The sequence below is a fragment of the Desmodus rotundus genome, chromosome 3 (genome assembly GCF_022682495.2).
Source record: "Desmodus rotundus isolate HL8 chromosome 3, HLdesRot8A.1, whole genome shotgun sequence".
NCBI lineage: Eukaryota > Metazoa > Chordata > Mammalia > Chiroptera > Phyllostomidae > Desmodus > Desmodus rotundus.
The window spans coordinates 5516109-5536567 of NC_071389.1; the positions used below are offsets into that span (position 1 = coordinate 5516109).

General features: G+C 47.4%; 1 protein-coding gene across 2 annotated transcripts in view; it reads left to right on the forward strand.

The window, feature by feature from the left end:
• UBE4B (ubiquitination factor E4B) overlaps positions 1-20459 on the forward strand; it is a 98477-nt gene that overhangs the window by 46705 nt on the left and 31313 nt on the right. Inside the window, exons 6-17 of one of the 2 annotated variants that reach the window (XM_053919946.2) lie at positions 1051-1279; positions 1739-2155; positions 2894-3034; positions 9109-9250; positions 10173-10273; positions 10845-10959; positions 14253-14336; positions 16799-16855; positions 17410-17526; positions 17625-17723; positions 18303-18416; positions 19865-20063. In XM_053919946.2, the coding sequence (XP_053775921.1) occupies positions 1051-1279; positions 1739-2155; positions 2894-3034; positions 9109-9250; positions 10173-10273; positions 10845-10959; positions 14253-14336; positions 16799-16855; positions 17410-17526; positions 17625-17723; positions 18303-18416; positions 19865-20063 (1815 nt within the window). The remainder of the gene's footprint in view (positions 1-1050; positions 1280-1738; positions 2156-2893; positions 3035-9108; positions 9251-10172; positions 10274-10844; positions 10960-14252; positions 14337-16798; positions 16856-17409; positions 17527-17624; positions 17724-18302; positions 18417-19864; positions 20064-20459) is intronic. The other variant, XM_024554209.4, reaches the window with a different exon arrangement.

The window sequence follows — 20459 nt, forward strand, 5'->3', positions numbered from 1 at the left end:
ATGGCGCTGCAATACAGCCTCCCGGCTGGCGGCGATTTTGGTCTGGCTGCTCACTGATGTAGTCCCAGGGCCTAGGAGGGTGCTGCCATGAATAGTCCCTCGTTAGATGTATTTAAAATGAGTGAATGGATATTAGGGAGGTCGTTTTTCCCTTTCCTGCACTGCCTGTCCTCCCCGCAAACAAAGAGTGTCCACTGGGCCTCCTTCTGGATGGACAGTTCACTTCTGGTCTTACTGGGATCCTCTTCTTAACTCTGGTGATAGAGATGAACTTAGCAGCCAGGGGTTTCAAAGCCCTGCCACTTGTTATTATACTTGCTGTAAATCTGAAGATTCTCAAGTGTCTTGTGCATATATAAGTGGTAATTTTTAATAACCAAATCAGGTAAGACTTACATGGGTCAGAACTTTTGTTTATACAGTGATCTTTATAAAGTGTTTTTAAAGACCTACAACAATTAGGTCTAAAGACCTAAAACAATTAGGAGGTGTAGAGAGGAAGTAGGATCTACTCCAGAAAGCCAGACGGTGACTAGAAATTAGACCCTGCCTACAATACTTTGAACTTTGTACTCGAAAGTTTTATTGTATATAAAACATCCAAAGGAGAAGAAATACTAACCCAGTTGCATTGCTAGTGTGGCAAACTAACCTCTGTCATTGGGAGTAACTTTTACAGTTCATATATATTAGCAGTGACTCATGGACTGCACTCCAATGTTTTTAAATAAGTGTTGTGTTTTGGAATAATTCTAGATTGCCAGAAGTTTTAGAGATAGCACAGGGAGTTCCTGTACCCACGTCACCGTGTCCCCTAGTGTTCGCTTCTTCCCTAACCACAGCAGACTGGAGGACGAAGTACTATTCCCTACACTCCAGACCTTGTTTGGATTTCTCCAGGTTTTCCACCCATGTCCCTGTGCTGCTCCGGGGTCCCGTCCAAGCCCGGGCGCCGCGCTGAGCCTCTCCAGTTCCATTTGGCTTATTCAGGGACTGTGCATGTGAAGAACCATATGTAACCTCTTTTTTTTTTTTCTGCCTTTCCAACAGTGTTCTCTGATTTTAAGGACTTGATTGGCCAGATCCTAATGGAAGTGCTAATGATGTCTACTCAGACCAGAGATGAAAACCCCTTTGCCAGTCTGACAGCCACGTCACAGCCAATTGCAGCAGCGGCTCGGTCACCAGACAGAAATCTCATGCTAAATACTGGCTCCAATCCAGGAACAAGCCCCATGTTCTGCAGTGTGGGGTCCTTCGGTGCCAGCTCTTTGTCTAGGTCAGTGTGTCCTTTTTGCACATCTGATGGGCAGTGAAATAGCCACGGGTACGTAAGAGAAGAGACGTCCTTTCATAAGCCCGTGTTGTGCAGGTGCAGCATGCATCACATTTGGGGGGATGGATTGGTCACTGCAGGAGGCACTGTCTTCTCCGGATTGGTCTCTCTGGCTTTCCGTGGCTTGGCTATTGGTGAATTAAGGTTTAGAAACAAATGGCTGTATATTGCACATAATTCTTTGGCAATAGAGTTTTAAAACATTGTAAGTAAAACCTCTAGTTCTTTACAGAGATTAGATTACAGTTACTTAGGTACCTGAAAGATGTGTGTACTGGAATGCTTAGAGATACGAAGTGTGAATATTCTATTCTTTAAAAGCTTGGTATTTTCCATTCTGGTTATTTATCTCAAGTTTTTCTTCAATTTTCTCTTCTTTCCTCCCTTTCTCAACTAATGTAGCCTCTATGAAACTAGTCCAGCTCCCCGCACGAGTTTCTGGAGCTCTGTGCCGCGGACGAGCCCGCCTCTCGCCTCCCCCACCGGTGCAGCCAGCCGCGTGGCTGTGCCGGCCCTTTCCCTCAGCGCCCACGGCGCGGCCTCCTCCGGGACTGCGGCGGGAAGCCAGCCCTCGTCTGCGCGGTATCGCCCCTACACTGTCACCCACCCCGGGGGGGCTGCGGCTTCTCCTTCCCCGAGGCCCTCGGGCTGCTCCGCTGCTCTGTCTAGCTCACCGAGCCTCCCTGCCCTCGCTAGTAGCCCTCGAGCAGTGCCGGCCAGCTCTTCCCGACTGAGAGCCACCAGCACGGGGCCACCTTTACTGCCCGCCTCACCCAGTGCCGTGCGCAGACGTCCCTCCTCCCTGAGGACCTCTCCTAGGTATTTATGCAGCAGGAGAGCTGGGCGCGTGTTTGCAGTGCAGGGGCAGGAGGTGCCTGCGGTCTGGAGGAGCGGCTGGGTGACACTGGCCTCCTTCCCGGGGTGCTATGTGGGGAGGCTAGCCCGTGTGTCTCCCTAGATGGGAGGCTCGCGCCTGGGTCCAAGCTGCCGCCCGGCTTGGGAACCTCAGGAGTATGGGTGGCTCTGCCTTGGGTGCCCCTCTTCCCTGCCTTCCCTCACTTCTCCTCTGTCCTGTACAAGAAAAAGAAGGAGAAGGAAAAGAAGAAGTAACTTAGTGTTTAAAATCTCACTCATGTGGCATTCCTCATTACAGACGAATTTCAGACCCTGTTGGCAGTTTGTATGTGGGAGTTGGGGAACCACTTTTTGACTTTTTACACTATGTCAGTCGTAGTTGAAATACAGTCAGACCAAGGGGTTGTGGGCGCAAATCTGGGCCTGGTGTCCCTTACCTCTGCTGGCCGGCTGTGCCAGTGTTCGTGCCTTGACACGCTGGTTTCAGCTGCTTGGAAAGAAGCAGTCTCAGAATTCCATGAAGCCAGTGCTCCCTCTCTCCCGCGTGCCTACGCAGTCCTGTAACTTAGGTGACTGACTTCTCCGCATGTCAGTAGGTAAAACTTATAGTATAAGATTCAATTAAAAGGACGACAGTTGCAAAAGCTTTGTCCCTCTTGTTTTTCTGTTTCCTGATGACTTTTTTTGCTTTTATTGTGGTAGTATGTACGACAGTCCTTTCTCCTTCCTCTTCCTCGCACTTTCTGGGGACAGTAGTGATGAAGATGAAGAAGAAGATGATGATGGTGATGATGAAGGTGGTGGTGGTGGTGATGAGTTTTCTGGTGTCCAGTTTGGGTCCAGGTATCAGAGGAACGGAGCCCCCCCTGCATGTGCACAGGAACTAACTTTTGTCGGCCCTCATTAGGGGTGTGCTTTGCATCTAAGCAGGACAGGGCCGGATGAGACCGCCGGGAGAGGGAAATGGGAGAAACTTGCCTGTGCTTGAAGCGTTAGGACCCTCTTGCCCAGAGGAAAATTTCCTTAGTTGTTACCTGGTGAGTTACATGTCAAAAACATGAACAACAGGCTAAAGACCAGCCATCACTAAGTGCGTCTGCGCTGAGATCTAACATGAACAACGCTTCACTTCCCTGTCGTGAGAATGTTCTTGTGAGCTGCCAGGCGCAAGCACCACGCTCTCCGACAGGCTTGTTTTCAGACGTGCGGCTGCATGGGTCCCTGCTCTTTGGGAGTGGCCGAGGGGCTGGCATGCGCGTGTGCCCACTGGGGAGCACACGGGGTTGTGCTGCCGGTGTAATTGTGATTCTGCTTTCACTTCTGACCTTGAATTTCAGTGATCACCCCTTTGACCTCAGTAAAGCTCGGCCCTGTTTTAGTTGGCCTTTGGAATGTCAGCAGAGTCTAAAATACAGTTCACGATGTTGCTGAATGTTCACCCCTGGAAACTGAAAAATGCTATGTAGGTTTTCTGGGTGACTTTGAGAAAGAAAATGTAATAGCACTGTCTGTCTAACACTCTGACTTATTGTCTTACCGCTTTGCTCTTAAATTGAAGTTTCCTCTGGTCTGAGTTGGTATTTGTGCCCGGCACTGTTCAGAAATAACTCCGGGCTATAAATAGCGAAGGCAGTCAGAGTTAGGTACACTTCATTAAATTTGACTGTGCGGAAGAGTCATTGGAGAGTGTATAAAGAGAGCGGGGGGAATGTCAGTGCAAGGTTGTGTATTGATTCAGGCCGTTGATATTTGTATTAGGTTGAACATTGTATCACTCTTTCTCAAGCAGATTTCCCAGAGGTAAAAGTGCCTTTTTCGTGTAGATAAAAGTCCTGTTGCGTGACTGTAGTTATGCAGGCGTCCTTCTTAGGAGTCAGTTTCCATGCGTGATCAAAGTGCTTTGTTACTTGTTTTGCCCTAAATTACCTGTGGGAGAAAAGCTGTCTCTCCCTGGCCTATTTAGTTCCCACTTTCTCTAACAAAGATATCAGATCGTGTGCGGCTGTCACTAGCTCCTGTCTTTCTGGACTTACAACATCCCGGCCTCGTCTCAGATCTATCTAGGTTGTGTATCTACACGGAGAAGTGGAGCTCGGCGGTTGTGTAAGAACAGCCCTGCATGCTGACCGAGCTTCCCCTGCCAGACAGACCGCCGACCCTGCAAACGTTATCACCCTTACCGCAGAACTGGGCCACCCGGAGGCAGTCGCGGGACGTCCCTGCCGAGCCCCGCCCCGTCCAGAGCCTACTGGCTGCCTCTGGCTGACAGTCTTCGTCCAACAGGACTTGTGCTGTTCGCATTTCTAACTGGTTCCGCAGCTGCCGAGAACATCTACTCTGTTCCTGGGCAAGGGCATTTTACTCCTTAGTTACAAAATTCCCTTCCAGTCAGCTGGCAGGTCCTTTGCTGGCCGCTAAAATGAAACCTGATCTCTCCAGATTTTGGCAATTTATAGATCCTGAGTAGATATCAAAAAGAATGTGAAATGATGGGTAAAATGCATACCTGAGGAAGGAGTGGGAGGAGCCTGAGAGAGCGTGCAGGGCTGCACCGGGGAGAGGCAGCAGAGCCTTGATGTTCGAGGCTCGGCAAAGCGCTTTTTTCTTTCCCTCTTTCCAGTTGATTGTTGTAGAATGTATTTACTTTGAAGGCAATGATTTGAACACACCCTTCTCCCCTGTGAGATGAACATGGAGGGCAGAATCAGCGGGGCTCGTACCTGTCCCCCTCTGCGTGCTCCGTGGAGCCGATGCGTCGCATGCCTTGGCGGCGGTCCGGACTGCAGGAAGGTGGGGACGTTCCCCCATGAGAGAGCCGTGTGGATCGTGAGGAACTGCTTCTTCCAGGGCGGGGACGAGTGAAGTGACAGCTGTCTTGTGATCACGACACCACGGGGCTCCCTCTGAGGAAACCTTTCTCATCGTTCCCTAGGAAGTGGATGACCAAAGAGAGATTGGGATTTTGGGTTGTTTTAGTGCTCAGATGTTTCAGTGGCAGAGCTCAAACCTTGAAAGTTGGGAGCCGGCATGGACAGTAAGAGAAGCGTGAGCAGATAGTGAGAGGAGGACGTTTGGGCTCTGATTTCTGCCACTCGCCACTGCTCAGCGAGGAGCCATGGACGGACGCAGCCAGAAAGTCTTTCTGCTCTGTCAGTCTCCAGCCCTCCCAGGGTCTTCCCTTCTCACACGGAGTGACACCCACAGCCTGTCACCCTGGCCTGCAAGACCGTGCGTGTCGTGTGCACACATGGGCACCCACACCAGTACACACACTCACACTCCTCCTTGCTCCCCTCACCTGCCTCCACTGGCCTGCACCCTGCAGCTCACATACTCGATCCTGTTCCCAAACTCCCAGCAGACCCCTCCTGCCTTGGGCTTTGCCCGTGGCCCCTGCCTGACTCCCTCAGGTCTGTGTACAGGCCGTGTCATCAAAGTGTCCCTCACCCTGTTGTATTAAACGCTCTGGAAGACACACACTCCCTGCCCTGTCCCTGCTCTGTCCCCCATCCTCTGCCTTCACTTCTCCTCAGAGCACTGCGGTTTCGGTGTCCCTCCTCTCCTCTGGCACGGAAGGGCATCTCTCCGATTCAGCGGGTCACCCCAGGACCCACGGCGAGGCCTGGAATCAGCAGGCCCACTGTGGACCTCTGTCCTCGGAATGCGTGTCGCGCGCAGCCACACAGCTGTGACTCTGCCTCGCCTGGGGAAGACACAAGACTCCAGACCCTGCGTGAAAAAAAGAGGGAAAGAGGAGGGTGGTTGGTCCTCTTACAGAAGAGAAGAGGCTGCAGTGGAACCTTCTTACGAAACAAGTTTTTATAACGGGATTCAGTTTGCACCTGATGCAGCTATAAATCCCAGGAATATTTTCATTGTGTTTTCAGAAGGATTCGGCTATTCTGGGATGCTGTTATGTGAGGTAATTACATTGGTAACTTGGACTGATGTCATTACCAGAAAATGGTTCATAGGTTCTCCCAGAGGGAGGTATAATTTTTGAGACTCTTAGGACGTAAATATGACGTATTTCCAGTGTCATATGTCAGCTGTTGTAAAACCACCATGGATTATAACAACTTCTTCAGGAAAAAAATGAAATGTTTTAAGATTTATTGATAGCATAAATTTGTATAAACTGCTCACCACTTTCTCCTTCAGCATCACATTTACAATTTGAGTCCAGCACTTTCGCTTTGAATCCACAGCCCCTCGTGAAGGGCTGGACCACTGGCGCGTGCACAGCGTGAATCCACAGCCTCTCGTGAAGGGCTGGACCACTGACGCACACGCACGGCGTGAATCCACAGCCTCTCGTGAAGGGCTGGACCACTGATGCACACGCACGGCGTGAATCCACAGCCCCTCGTGAAGGGCTGGACCACTGGCATGTGCACGGCACTGACTAGGCAGGCCGGTGTTTGGACTTGTGATCATGGATTAGCTTCTTCAGGACTGACCTTCTCATTTTGAAATCTATTGACGAATACTGGGGTTTACTGTGCATTTCCTATTTGATTAAACTTTCTGCTTGTTTCTGCTTTTTTCTTTCTCTTCTCTTAAAATCACCTGGGAGTGCTGCTTGGTGCCTGACGTGGTCACCAGCATGTGCCATCCTCTTGGCTTCGGAAGTCCCTAGTGGACCCCGAGTGCCTTCATCGCACTGCCAGGCACCTGGCCGGCAGCCTTCTGTGTGCGCTGTCGCTCTGCAGGTCTCGTGAAGTGTTTCTGCAGATGTTTCCGCTGACTTGGAGGTGTTCAAATTTACATTATGCAGTGGGTGGGTTGGCTCAGAGTGGAGCCCAGTGGACGCACTTGAGTGGCCACCAGCTAAGCATGCTGACGTCACACCAACAGTCACACACTGGCTGTGGGCATGGCCTCAGACGACTCCAACGTCCGGTGTAAGGTGCCTTTCATTCCAGAAATGCAAAAATGTGAGAAACTGGGGGCTCATCATCGAGGAAGTGTATAGTTTTAAATTTCTGTTTCAAACTGAGGAGGATCTATCTTCATCGTCGTTTGCAAGAGCTGCCCGAAGGAAGGTTGGTCTTCACTGTGTGTAGGCAGGAGCCTGCACCGGCCTCCGTCTTTGGGAAGTGCAGCGACCGCGGCCACTGAGTCGCCGAGGGAGGAGTGGCAGGGAGCAGGCAGCTGGGACTGCCGCAGGGAAACACGAACATATCTTCCTCCCCTTTCCACTCCTGGGGGCTCACCACACTTACATTCGTGGGTAGGTTTTTCTGTGTGGTCCTTACGGGTTTTTTTCCTGTGCTTGACTGCAGCAGTCCTCTTTCTGTTGTCAGGCCAGTGAACAGATAGCAGACCGTGTGCCCCAAAGTTGACTGATAAGAAGACAGAAGAGTTCATTGTTTTTGGTTCTTGGAGGGCTCCCACACTGGCCAGCCCCTCCTTGTCATGGCCCTGTGGGGGCACTTGGTGGGTCCCTCAGTTGTCTGCTCAGTCAGGAGGGCGGTGGCTGCCTGTGTCTTTGTCTGCCTCTCAGGCCTGACGCCCGCCTCCCGTCTCTCTCCGACCTATATACTAAGACGTTATGGTAAGTTCTGCAGTACAGATGACCTGTGCTGTAGAAGTTCAAACTTACTGGACTCTGGCCTGAAAGCCTTGGATTTAAAACTGGCATTTTTTTCACCTTTTTTATTGAAATCCTTCAATATCATACTTTCATTCCAAGGTCAACTATGTGTATTTTTCTAAAACTCTAAGGTCAGTTATGTGTATATTCCAAAATTAGTTATGCATATCTGCCCATCTGTGTGCATAACATATTGTTAACATCTCAGCTCCTCTTGTTTTTTTCGTTTCTAGCCTCTGTCTGCCCTGCATTGAAGTAGGAATGGGTCTCAGGTTCCGGCTAGTCTTCCCATCCTTTAGTATCTTTCACATATCTTTTTCTTTTTTTGCTAAGCTTATATTTTCTCATTTTTATCTTCATTTCAAAATTCCTGGTCTCTTCCTATGCTATGATTAATGTCTCTGTATCTTTGTACACATCAAATCGCTTGGTGAGTTAACATCAGATCCGGTATCTGACCTACTGATGGTCAATCTAAGTCTGAGCTTTATTTAATTCCCTCACACCTGACCCTGGCGATGTTTGGCTTTGGCCTCAGAGAACAGTTCTCACCGATAATTGCGCCTCCTGCTGTTTCCTGCCTGTACTCTGTGCAGCCCTTCGCATGGTTCCGTTTGACCCTCGCCGCCCACAAGCTGAGGTTTGGGGTTTGGGCAACAAGTCAGGGGTAGGGCTGGGCAGAGAACCCACGTTTGGGTATTCCTCGTGCCAGGGTTTGGTTTGGTTTTTACTGTCTGCTTTGCCCTTTTCACTGACAGTTTTGGAAAAGTTGTGTTAATAACAAATATTTTCATGTCTCCTTCTAACCGGACAGTTTTCCTGGGCTCTGGCCCTGTTGCCTAAGGCTGGGTGAAGGCTTTGAGATCTATGATAGAAGTGATGAGGGGGAGGGGTGTTTCGTGAGTCCTGTAAAACTTCACCCCAAGGGTTCGATGACGTGACAGCATGGTCCGGCTCGAACCTCCCAGGGTGCCTGAGTGACACTGGCCACTTGGTGTAAGTTCGTGTGACATCCCTTCAAATGCCTAGCTGTTCTTAGTTTTCCTGGCTTTGCCAGTTGCCATTCCCAAGAAGATAGGGTGCTGGGTTTCTGGTCAGATTCTCCTCTTAGTCAGAATACAGTGTTTCCTGGAAACTCCTGTCATTGGACTTGGAGCCAGTGCAACAAGCAGTCGGCACCCACTGTGGCTGCATGGGTGTCTGTGCTTGGTCCCGGGGGCAGGGTCCTAACAGGCTTTCTGCTGCCGCGTGGCAAACTCTGTCTGAAGCGGTTCGTTGAGAAGAGAAAAGCATCCTCAGTTTTCTCTTCTCTTCCCCATAGTCTGGGCGCATCTGGTGGGGCGAGCACTTGGGATTCCTACAGCGACCATTTCGCCATTGAGCCCTGCAAGGAGACAGACATGCTGAACTACCTCATCGAGTGTTTTGACCGAGTTGGAATAGAGGAAAAAAAAGCACCAAAGGTAATAAATAGATTCACTTAAAAGAACGTACAGAAACCGGTTATTTGTTTGATCGATTGTTTCCACCCCCTGTCAGCATTCATTCATTCATTTATTCAGATTTATTCAGTTAGTCAAGTGGTTAATGGGGCACGTCCTGTGTGCCAGGCACTGTGCTAGGAGCTCGGGGCATGAACAAGACAGACGAGGGTCCCTGCCCCCAGGGAGCTCACATCCTAGTGGAGGGAAGAAGTGACAGGGCCCATGCCATTGCTCCCAGCAACCTACGTGGGTCTGATGGTTTCTGAGGCTCTGTCCTCACGACCATGATAACGGACAGCGTCCAGGTGGTGCCTGTGGACTGGCAGGCGCGGTGCTGGGTCTGCGTGGTTCAGACCCTCCGTTGCTCAGTGTGACCCCGTGTAAGGTAGGTGTTGTTTGTGACATTGTATGAATAAGCAAAGGGACCTCTCAGATTACGTAGTTGTCCAGATTCATATAAGTAGTAAGTTGTAAAACTGCGTTTACTCTAAGGAAGCTACACTTTTGTGCTGACCTCATTATTATTTTATTTTATCACTACTTCATTTTTTCGTTCTAGTTTTCCATTAGAAACTAACCTGGTTATCCACCTGTTTCATACTTGTGAAGGGCCTCTTTGGGGTTTGTTGCATTTAACCTTAGCAGAGGCAGAGAGAGAGGGCACATACCTGAGATTCCTGAGTGGTCGCCTCAAACTTGGCACTCCTTTCTTTAACTGTAGGCTTCAGCAGAGCCAGCATACTTGGATGATAGAGTTAACTCGAGTTTGTTCGTTATGGATAAAAGAAGAGAAAAGCATGCCATTTTCTGGAGTTCCGTCTTCTCTGGTGCTTGTCAGTTTTCAACAATGTGGGATTATTTTGTTTGTCTTTGTAGCCCTAACCTCTGCTTTTCTTTCCAGATGTGCAGCCAGCCAGCAGTCAGCCAGCTTCTGAGCAACATCCGCTCCCAGTGCATATCCCATACTGCATTAGTACTACAAGGTTCCCTCACACAACCAAGGTAGGAAAAACCAGCCTGTGCTTGATATTAGCAGGGGGAGGAGCCTGCCCATCACCAACCACGTGGCACCACCTGGAGTACCTTACTTCCTCACCTGTAAAAAGAAAGGGGTTGACTAGGTGATCTCTGAGGTCCCTTCCCTTCTCTAAAGTACTGTGAAAAGAAAACCCTCTCTGTGTGCTTCACTGAGATAGACCGTTGTTGGACTATGTTGACATCCAGGCAGGAAATCAGTAATCAGTTTAAAAGCAGCTGCTTTAAATCAGTGGAGGTTTTCGATGAAATGTGATGATCATCCCTTCCCGTGAATCACACAAGCAGTTTTTGTTATTTAGTTCTAGAGAATCGTGGGGAATAGATAGTTCGGGAATCAGCTCTCATTTTTACAAAGAAAGGGATTATTATTGAGAAGAAGGGTGATCTTTTGCCTAAAACTGTTGTGTTGAATATTTGGGGGCTTGTGAGTCCGACTTTTGCCTGGGCAGCTGCTGCTGGCGGGCATTCCCTGTGTTCTGAGATGTGGTCATGCGTTGTTGGTTCATCGCAGTTCTTGCCTCTCGTGGGTCCGCAGGTCCATGCAGCAGCCATCCTTCCTGGTGCCGTACATGCTCTGTAGGAATCTCCCGTATGGCTTCATTCAAGAGCTGGTGAGAACCACTCACCAGGATGAAGAAGTGTTCAAGCAGGTAAGGTTTTGTGAATTTGCTGCTAAAATGTTCACTTAGGAGCTTCTAATGAGGCTGATTTTTAAATGCACCATGTATTGAAAACATCTGATGCTGAGTTTTGCTATGCACGCATTATTTGCTCGGAGGGAAGACCTACCTGGGATTCCTTTCTTCGGGAAATCAGATTGACAGCTGCACTGTTCAGTCGTGGGCCACTTCAGCTCATCAGCAAGGCACTGAGTGCTTAAACAGGACTCGCGCTAAGTGCTTCGGGAAATAAGAAGAAATATTATAAGGCCCTGTCCCTGATTTTAAGGAGCTTTTAACACAAGAATGCCAAGAGATAGCGTAAGGCATGCCGTGCATTTGCCAGATGAGTAGTGTTGAAAATTAGTTCTGTGAGTTTACAAAAAGGAGATGAATAAATTGGTGGCCAAATTAGCTCAGTGGCAGTCTGCACGCCGCATAGAATCTTTGTCTTCTTACCAGCAAAGTGTCATGATGCCTCATATCTCACTAATGACTTCATTCATTAACCGTTCATTCGTTTTGCGTAAAGTGAAAATGCAGACGTGCAATATTTAATAATAAAACTTAGTGATGATAATAATGGTAACTAGTAAACTTCGTCTTGCAGGGTTTTTAGCGTTAAATTGTAGTTGCTGCTTTTTGGCTATCTTATGAAGTAGGTGCTTTGCCACACGACCTTTCACAAGCTACTTCCCTTGATGAAAGGATTTTTATGACATTGTCTCCATTTGTTGTATGATCTTTTATTTTTTTTGTGACTAGGAAGAATAACAGAGGCAAAGTTAAAATTGATATGATTCCTTTTAATCTGTTTTTATACTTAACATCTTTTTTAAAGATTTTGTTTTTTTAGAGAGAGGGAAAGGGAAGGAGAAAGACACATCACTGTGTGGTTGCCTCTCAAGCGCCCCCTACTGGAGACCTGGCCTGCAGCCCAGGCATGAGCCCTGATAGGGAATTGAACTGGCTGGCGACCCTTTGGTTTGTAGGCCAGCACTCAGTCCACTGAGCTACACCAGCCAGAACCTATACTTAACATTATTTATAACTATTAATTTTAAGGTCTTTGAATTCTCAAGACTTGTGTCTTTAAAGTATTAGGGGGGAGGGAAACAGCCCAAGAGTAAAAACCCCAGTGAGTGTTGTATGTTCTGTGTCTGCAGTTCATCAGCTGCTTGTCTTAGATGGCAGTCTTGTTGATTATGGGAATATTTAGGGTACCATAGTGAGCTTTTCTTCTCTAAAAGAAAAGTGAACTCTGATGAAACTAAATATCTGCCTTGAAAGGTTTAAGATATACACATTATTATATGTGTCATGTGCATTAATTAGAATACTTCTGTTCAAAAAGACATCATTCGAGGAACCCAGAGTAGCTTCAACTATATAAAGTCAGTCAAAGCTGAAAGGAGTATGTTATGCCTCTTTTATTCATAAAGAAACTTACAGAGGTTACAAATGCCCTCCCTCTTTGTTTCTACAAAATTGAAGTGAAATTTGCACAAGTTTAACCATTTGGAAGCGTACAGCTCAGTGGCATTGAGGGTATCGACGCTCCGCCACAGACCTGCCTGTTTCTCATCCCAGAAGCCCACTGCCTCTCCTGCTACCCAGCGCGGAGCACGGCTCGTGCTTCGGGGTGTTGCCGTGTGCGTTGCCTAGGAGGATGAGTAGAGTGGAAGACAGCGCTTCACCATTTTGTCTTATTTAAAGTATTGAATCTGTTGACTGAAACTTCAGTCTCCTTTTAACATTTGAGATAGATATTCACAGATAAGCAGAAATAAATAGCCGCTAGAATTTAGGATTGGAGATGAATACTTGTAGCATTTTTTATCACTGCTGAGAGCTATTTATTTGACTGTAAGAGGATTATTTAAAATGTGTAAGTCACACAAATAGTATAACATTTGACTGTTGGAAAAATATCATGCTTCGCGATATTTTGTCTGTTTATTATAAATTAAACTCTACTTACTAAAGAGGATAACTCTGTTAGAAAGAGTAAAGATGTTTTACTTTATGGCATTCCTGAAAACCATGTTAGAGCTTTTTCTAGAGGACCATTTATGAAATTTATTTTTGGTGATCTGTACCCTCTGTTTGTTTTTTTCCTAATTTCAACTTTGGTATTCCCCACCTCCACACCTGAGCATGCCCTCTCCATTTTTAGCTGGCTTATGCAAGCACATTACTTCTTCCCCGATTGCTTGGTTGCAAAAACTAAAACGATCTCTTCCAGAGCTTTGTTGACACCTCCAGATGCTCCAGGGCACCGCTTGGTAATACTGTGCTTCTTAATTGATGGCGGTGCTCGATACGAGGGGCGGAAATTAGTAGGAAAGGGGATTTTCAGGGTTTCTAGGAGCTTTATAGAATACTCCCTTTTCAGCTTATCGGCATTCGGATTGTCAGCTGCTGTTCACAACTTGTTCTGCTTAATGTGATTATTAATCTTGAATCCCAACAAAATCGCTGGATGTGTCGATCAGGGAGCCCACTGCTCGAAGATGCAGCTGTGCCGGGCTAGCCTTGTGCAGTGTCCGCGGGCCCTGGTGTCAGGGGCGAACTTGTAAACGTAATCCGAGTGCCTGAAGCTCCGATAGCGGGTTATTGTGTTAATTACACCGTGTACGGAGGTAAAACATTCTGATCGAGTTTTCTTTTTCTTTTTTAACATTTGCCAGCTATTTCTGTTCTACGTAATTAAAGTTAATGTAATAACAACGCCCATTATTGGTCCATTTTTCTTGTTCTCTTCAAAATAAACAGGGAAGATGGAAGGAATTAGATGGAGGTGGAAGGGTGGCAACAAAGAGTTTTTTAAAATATTGATAGAGAAGGTATTGGAACATTTAGTCCAGTTTTGGTTTTTTGGTTTTTTGGTTTTTCTTTAACAGATTATAGGTGCTTGGTGATCAGAAACGTGTCGTTGAGATGTGGAGAATTTAGCTGATTAAAGCAAGGACCCCTGGGAGTCCTGTAGCAGGCTCCAGGTTTATGAGCTTCTATGGAATCACTGGGCGTCCTGCCACAGTACTGGGGTCCTCCAGATCCTGTCGCTTCTGGGGGACTCAGCCGCATTACTGTACGGTGGCCTTGACAAAGGGCAGTGCGCTCATTGGCCGGATTCTGGGCTCCTTACACGCAAAACAGCTTTTCCCGGGGAAGGGGTGGCAGTGCCTCTGCGTTCAGATTCAGCACTTTATTTGCGACTCTTCCTGCTCTGAAATTTTCGTAGATTTATATTCCTGACTTTGTTTTGTTTTGTTTTCTTCCAGATCTTTATTCCCATATTACAAGGCCTGGCTCTTGCTGCCAAAGAGTGCTCCCTGGATAGTGACTACTTTAAATACCCGCTCATGGTAAAACTTTGTTCTTTTTCCTGAACCCACTCAGTAGATGTTTTCTTCCAGGTTGTTTTAAAGTGCACTTTCCTTTCTGGTCCACGATCAACCTTGTTTTCAAGTTGAAAATGGGAAATCATTGCATTGGCCACGAAGAGTGTTTGGTGTGCAGTGAGAGGCACCAGGGAAGCCAGTTAGCAGCCCGGTCCCTGTCCCACCCACCCGAGGCCTAGACAGGAGTCAGTGACACAGTCTTTAGAATGTGCTCCTCCTCACTGGGTAGCTTATGGAAACAATAATTATTGGTGACATCCTTCTGAGTCTCCTAAGCAGTGAGCATACCATACTGTTGGGGATGAAATTTTGTTGTTTAAAAAAAAAATGATACATGCAAATAAAAAGGCAAGGTTATACAAAGAAAAGTACACAGTTTTACCATTACGTAGTGACTTTCCACAGAAAATCTGAGGCTCATTCTCTTGTTCGCCGTCCCTATTTCCCAAGGCTGTACACTTCTCTTCAAGCTTCTCTCGACACAGACAACAGGCCTGCTTGGCTCCGTAAGGCATTGGGAGCAAAAGCATAAACTATGGGCAGAAGTAGCATCCAGATTCTCATCCAGCACCTGGGCTGTCCTGAAAACACCAGAGCCAGAAACAAAACGACAGGCTCCTTTCTTCTCTGAATCTCCTTATTTGAAATTTTGGGAGAAGAATACTTTGAAGTGTTACTGAATATTTCTCATTCTAGAAATACAAAGGGAGATATCAACATAATTCATTAAATCTATGTATATATAACCTTGTGTAAATTGAGGCCTTGCTCAAATTGATATTTTTTTACTGCATTTGTTCCTTTCCCTCATTATGCTGACTTACCCTTGTGTCTTACCATTGACTCCTTACTTATTGTGGGGTGGGCCTGTTCTGTGCCAGGCACTGGGGACATGGGAGCTGATTAGATGAGGGGCATCTCCGCAGGGAGCTCACAAAAACCAAGACCACAAGACAGTCAGGAAATTACACTGTGATAAATGCCGACACAGAGATGTACACAAAGGGTGCGTTTAATACTTAAAAAGTCAAAATCGAACCAAAAGGCTAGGCGTGAAAGACACTGCTGGGGAACGGGAATTATTAGCTTTAAAAATAATTTTGAGTGGGTTTTTACAGGGCTCTTTTCATTGCAGATGTCATTCAGGTTCCCAGTAAAACCCATTAATCCTTATGCAATGTTCTGTCTGTGGCAGATAAAAGGCAGTAGAATAATCTGATTGAGTTCAGTGATGAAATATTTCCTTGCACATTAATTATCACTGTGTTATGTAAATATTCCTTCATGGAATTGTTGACTTTACTGTGGTGCTTCGAGTTAGCTTGATGTTTTGGTAAGGAGCTTTTAGTGTCAGATATCAACAAAATGGTCTCCGTGGTCAAAAGACAAAGGCCTCATTATGAGAGACAATAGTTTTATTTTGCACCATTATTGATGCTTGTACAGCAGTGAGGGTACATTTCGAGAAAGGACAATAGTGAGAGGCAGGCAGAGGAAGTCTGTTGGAGCCAAAATACGAAACTGTTGTGACCCTTCTCTAGGTCAGTGGATCCCAACTCTGCCATATCTCGGAATCCCCTGGGATCTTTAAAAAAAAATCCCGACGCTTGCCTCCCAGACGCTGTAGTTTAAATTCATCAGGTGGCTGGTGAGGGTGTGGCCTGGCATTGAGGTTTCCAAAGCTGCCCAGGAGATCGGAGTGTGCAGCGAAGTGTGGGGACCAGCACTGGGCAGCCAGGACTCTTCCTCCTCCACAGCTTTCCGAGCCTCAGAGCTCCTCAAAGATGCGTCAGTGCCCCGAGTCCACACCCCTCGTCCACATCACAGAGAAAATTAAACTCACTGCTTAAATAGCGTTGATTGGATCACCGTGTATGCGAAGTTGTGTTTGTCCTTAAAAACTCCCTTTTCCGGATTCTTTAATATGAGAGTGATTGGTGCTCCAAAGGAAAATTTTGGAGTTCTCAAAAATACCAGAGATCTTGAAATCACAGAGTACTTTTAAATATGTCCTATACTTGATAGCTTATTAATTGTAATTATTTATAGTTCTGTTTAGCACTGGCAAGACTACCTGTCTAAAGTTTGTGAAGCACATCTTTTTGACGTGGAAAATTGTTAAACGAAAAAATCATTTTTTGTAAAAATACACACATTTATGTGTATGTGCAAAAAATATGCCTGGAAAACTGTTAACTCACATACCAGTAGAGATTATCCCATAGGGTGAAGTTTGTGAGCAGCTTTTAGTCTGATTTTATATTTCTGTCTTATGGTATGATGTGTTATTATTAATCAAAAACCCAGTGAAGAGCTGTTCGTGTTTGGAGGGAATGCATACGTATTTATAGCAGCAGTTAACACTGTGCCTCAGTGTTCACGTTGCGATCAGGTGAAATATGTTTAAATGACTTTCTGATTTCTAGGCATTAGGGGAGCTCTGTGAAACCAAGTTTGGGAAGACACACCCTGTGTGCAATTTGGTAAGTGCCTCCCTCATGGTCTCGCACGTCCCGCTAGTGAGCATGTAACCAAGCAGATGTTCCTTAGGTAGCCTTGTCTGGAAGGTGTCTTTTGGAGGACATTTAGATCAGACGTCAGCAGCATGTGACGTCTCCACTGTTAAACTGATGTCAGTACATTACTTCCTGGGATGAAGCTATTTACTTTCTCGTGATTTTTTTTTTCATTAAGTATTACACATCTAGAATAACAAATCCTACAGAAAGTTTACTGGAATCCTTTCGTAGTATAAGAATAGTTCATTTGAATTCCATCAAAGAATCTTGAAACATAAGACTTAAAAGTATACCTTAAAAAAGTGTAGAAGAATTGGAGGGCTTTCCTGCGTCCGAGGTGAGAGATACTGACAGGGATGCGAATGCGTCCGTGAGGCTGTGTTTTGGAGGTTCGGGGTTGGCCACGGTGCCGGTGGTTCGCACCAGCTGAGGAGCTTGGCTGTTGGACTCTTCTGTTTATTACGTTCTCATGTCGCGTGCGATTCCACAGCCTGATTGGCCTCCTCTGTTTTGCACAGGTCGCTTCTTTGCCGTTGTGGTTGCCTAAGTCCCTGAGCCCCGGCTCTGGGCGGGAGCTCCAGAGACTCTCCTACTTGGGGGCTTTCTTTAGCTTCTCAGTCTTTGCCGAAGATGATGTAAGTATATTGGCCATTTGCACCTTGTGGCTCTCATGTCCAGATTCCTTCCCAGACATACATTATTTGTCGATTGAATTTGTTCCTTCTCTTTCCAGGCTAAAGTGGTTGAAAAATATTTCTCAGGGCCTGCCATTACCCTGGAAAACACTCGTGTGGTTAGCCAATCATTGCAGCATTACTTGGAGCTGGGAAGGGTAGGTGCTCAGAAAGTGAATCTGGGGGATGGGTCAAAGCAAGACCGTGACCTGTGTCTCAAACAGTAACTGCGCACGAATGCTGTGTGCCCTCGCTAGGGGCGTCACTGGGGGTGGTCCTGGGGTGAGAGGCCGGGCTCTCTCTCCAGCTTGCTCCTGGGCATGTAAAACGTTTAACCCCCGGGGGCGAGGGGGCACCATCCGTCCACGCACAGTACTCGATGGCGCGCGCTTGTCCCAAACGTAGATGATACGCCTTCCTTTCTCAAATGAAAAGCAGCAACATTATAGGCTAATTATAGTGCAATGAAGGTAATTCCGAGCCTATCCTGGAAAAGAGGTAGCAAAGGCTATTTTATTAAATCTGTAATGATTTGCCCGCTCCACTCCATATTCCACCTTCACGCTAATTGTGTGGACACAGTTGAGTGGGGACTTTCCTTCTATTCTGCTTGTGGTCAGGTTCTCTTAAAGTGAGTGAACGTGGGAGAGGGGAGAAAGCGGGAAGCAGGCTAGCTGTTCTTTAGTCAGAAAAACAATTTTAAAGTTTTAATTTTATTTTTTGTTTTTAAATTTCAGCAAGAGCTTTTCAAGATCCTGCATAGTATTTTGCTAAATGGTGAAACCCGCGAGGCCGCCCTGGGTTACATGGCCGCTGTCGTCAATGCCAACATGAAGAAAGCCCAGATGCAGGTAGGGCTCCTAACGGCCCCTGTTACTTATTCACGACACGCGTTCCTCTAACTCCCGTGTACTCGGGGCTGGCCAGACAGCGCCCCAGGAACTGGAGGGGCGGTGTGGAACGAGACAGTGGAGCATCCTGGTGCTGCGCGGCTCACGGTGTGTAGGGCGCCTGAGTCAGCACGCAGATGTTACTGCAGACACTCAGAGCATCTAGGAAGCAAGGAAAGCAGGGTACAGGGCTTGAGAGCAACCGTGGAGGTGCCAGAAAGGAGCTCCGCAGAAAGGCCTTTGACCTGAGGCGGTGACCTTTGACCAGAGACCTGACTGATGAGAAAGAATCCACCATGTCAAGGTGGGAAAAGAGCTTTCTAGATACGCCTGAGGCCCTGAGATAGGGATGAACTAGCTTTGGAACAAGCCCCCCATGCTGACTTGTGCAGCTGGAGGACAGTGAACAGGAAAAAGAAGGGTGGGTCATGGGCTGGAGGGGTGGGCAGAGGCTCCATCAGCTTGGTCGATGTGGTAAGAACTGTAGTGAGGAACCATTGGAGGGTTTTTCGGCAAGGACCCCACCAAGGCTGCTGTGCAGATAGTGGACCGGAGTGGGAGGAGGGGCAGGAGCAGACCCAAGGAGACCAGACACAAGATTCCAAGTGCCCCCGCCCTGGTGAGGGAGGCCAGGGGCTTGGTCTGTTTTGCCAGAGTGGAAAAGTTACAGGGGCATGGTTCCGGTGTTACTGATGAGTGCCGTGACATTTCTGCTCAGAAGAAGGAAAAACATGTGTAGCGAACCTGGACCTTGTGTCAGATTGTCTGGTTTTGCAGCGGTGGTTCCACCGTTATTAACAGCGGGCCTTGGCTCCGTCTTTGTTTCTCCGTTGCCTCGTTGTATGTGGAGACAACGGTGGCATCCGAACGTGTGGGTTTGCTGTGCGTGAGGCTGTTAGAACAGCGCCTGCTGCACAGTGAACAGTCAGCCTGGTAACTCGTTCTCGTAGTTGTTGTGTGACTGTTGCAGGAGTATGCTGATGCTGTCAGCTACGGAAGCGTAGTTGAGTAGGAACAGTGAAACTGGTCATTCTGATGCTCTTGAGGGGGAACGAAAGAGAGAACGGAAGCGACGTTTAGTGTTTCTGCTTACTGGTTTCAAAGCTCCGAGGCACATCGCTTACATTCTCTGAGCCTTAGTTTCCTTCTCTGCAAAATGTGAATAGTAGGGTAACTGACTTCTAAGGGCTGTTGTGAAGAGCCGGTGTAAAATGCTCCGGAGAATGTAAAATGCTCCCCATATGATTCAACGCTCAACCAGCAGCACCTGCTAGTAGAGTGACAGTGGGGACGTGATCCCTACGTGCTGTCTTTGACTTGAAGATGCACAGTTGGCCACCTTTCTTGTAAAGCTGGGCTAGAAGTTCTGTTCAGATCATTATTCTGAATACTCCTTTCCTGTTTCACAGACAGATGATAGACTGGTTTCTACAGATGGCTTTATGCTGAATTTCCTGTGGGTGCTGCAGCAGCTAAGTACAAAGATCAAGCTGGAGACGGTTGATCCCACATACATATTCCACCCAAGGTGTCGGATTACCCTTCCCCACGATGAGACCAGAGTGAACGCCACCATGGAGGACGTGAACGACTGGCTGACCGAACTTTGTGAGTGCCGCGCTCGTCGTCGGGTCACTAAATGCTGCCCTTCTGGTTTTATTTTTTTTTAAGATTTTATTTACGTATGTTTAAAGAGAGGGGAAGGGAGGGAGAAAGAGAGAGAAACATCAGTGTGTGGTTGCCTCTCACTTGGCCCCTGCTGGGGACCTGGCCTGCAACCCAGGGTCACACCCCAACTGGGAATCGAACCGGTGACCCTTTGGCTTGAAGCCCTCGCTCAATCCACTGAGCCACACCAGCCAGGGCATGTTTTTTAAATAATAATAAAAAGAATAGATAGATGACCTTTACCAAAAGGTCACAGTTGGACTCAGCCTCGTCCCACAGCTGGGATTTGACACCAATGCAGCATCTCTGTCTGTCAGCTCCTGCCCCCTCCCCCAC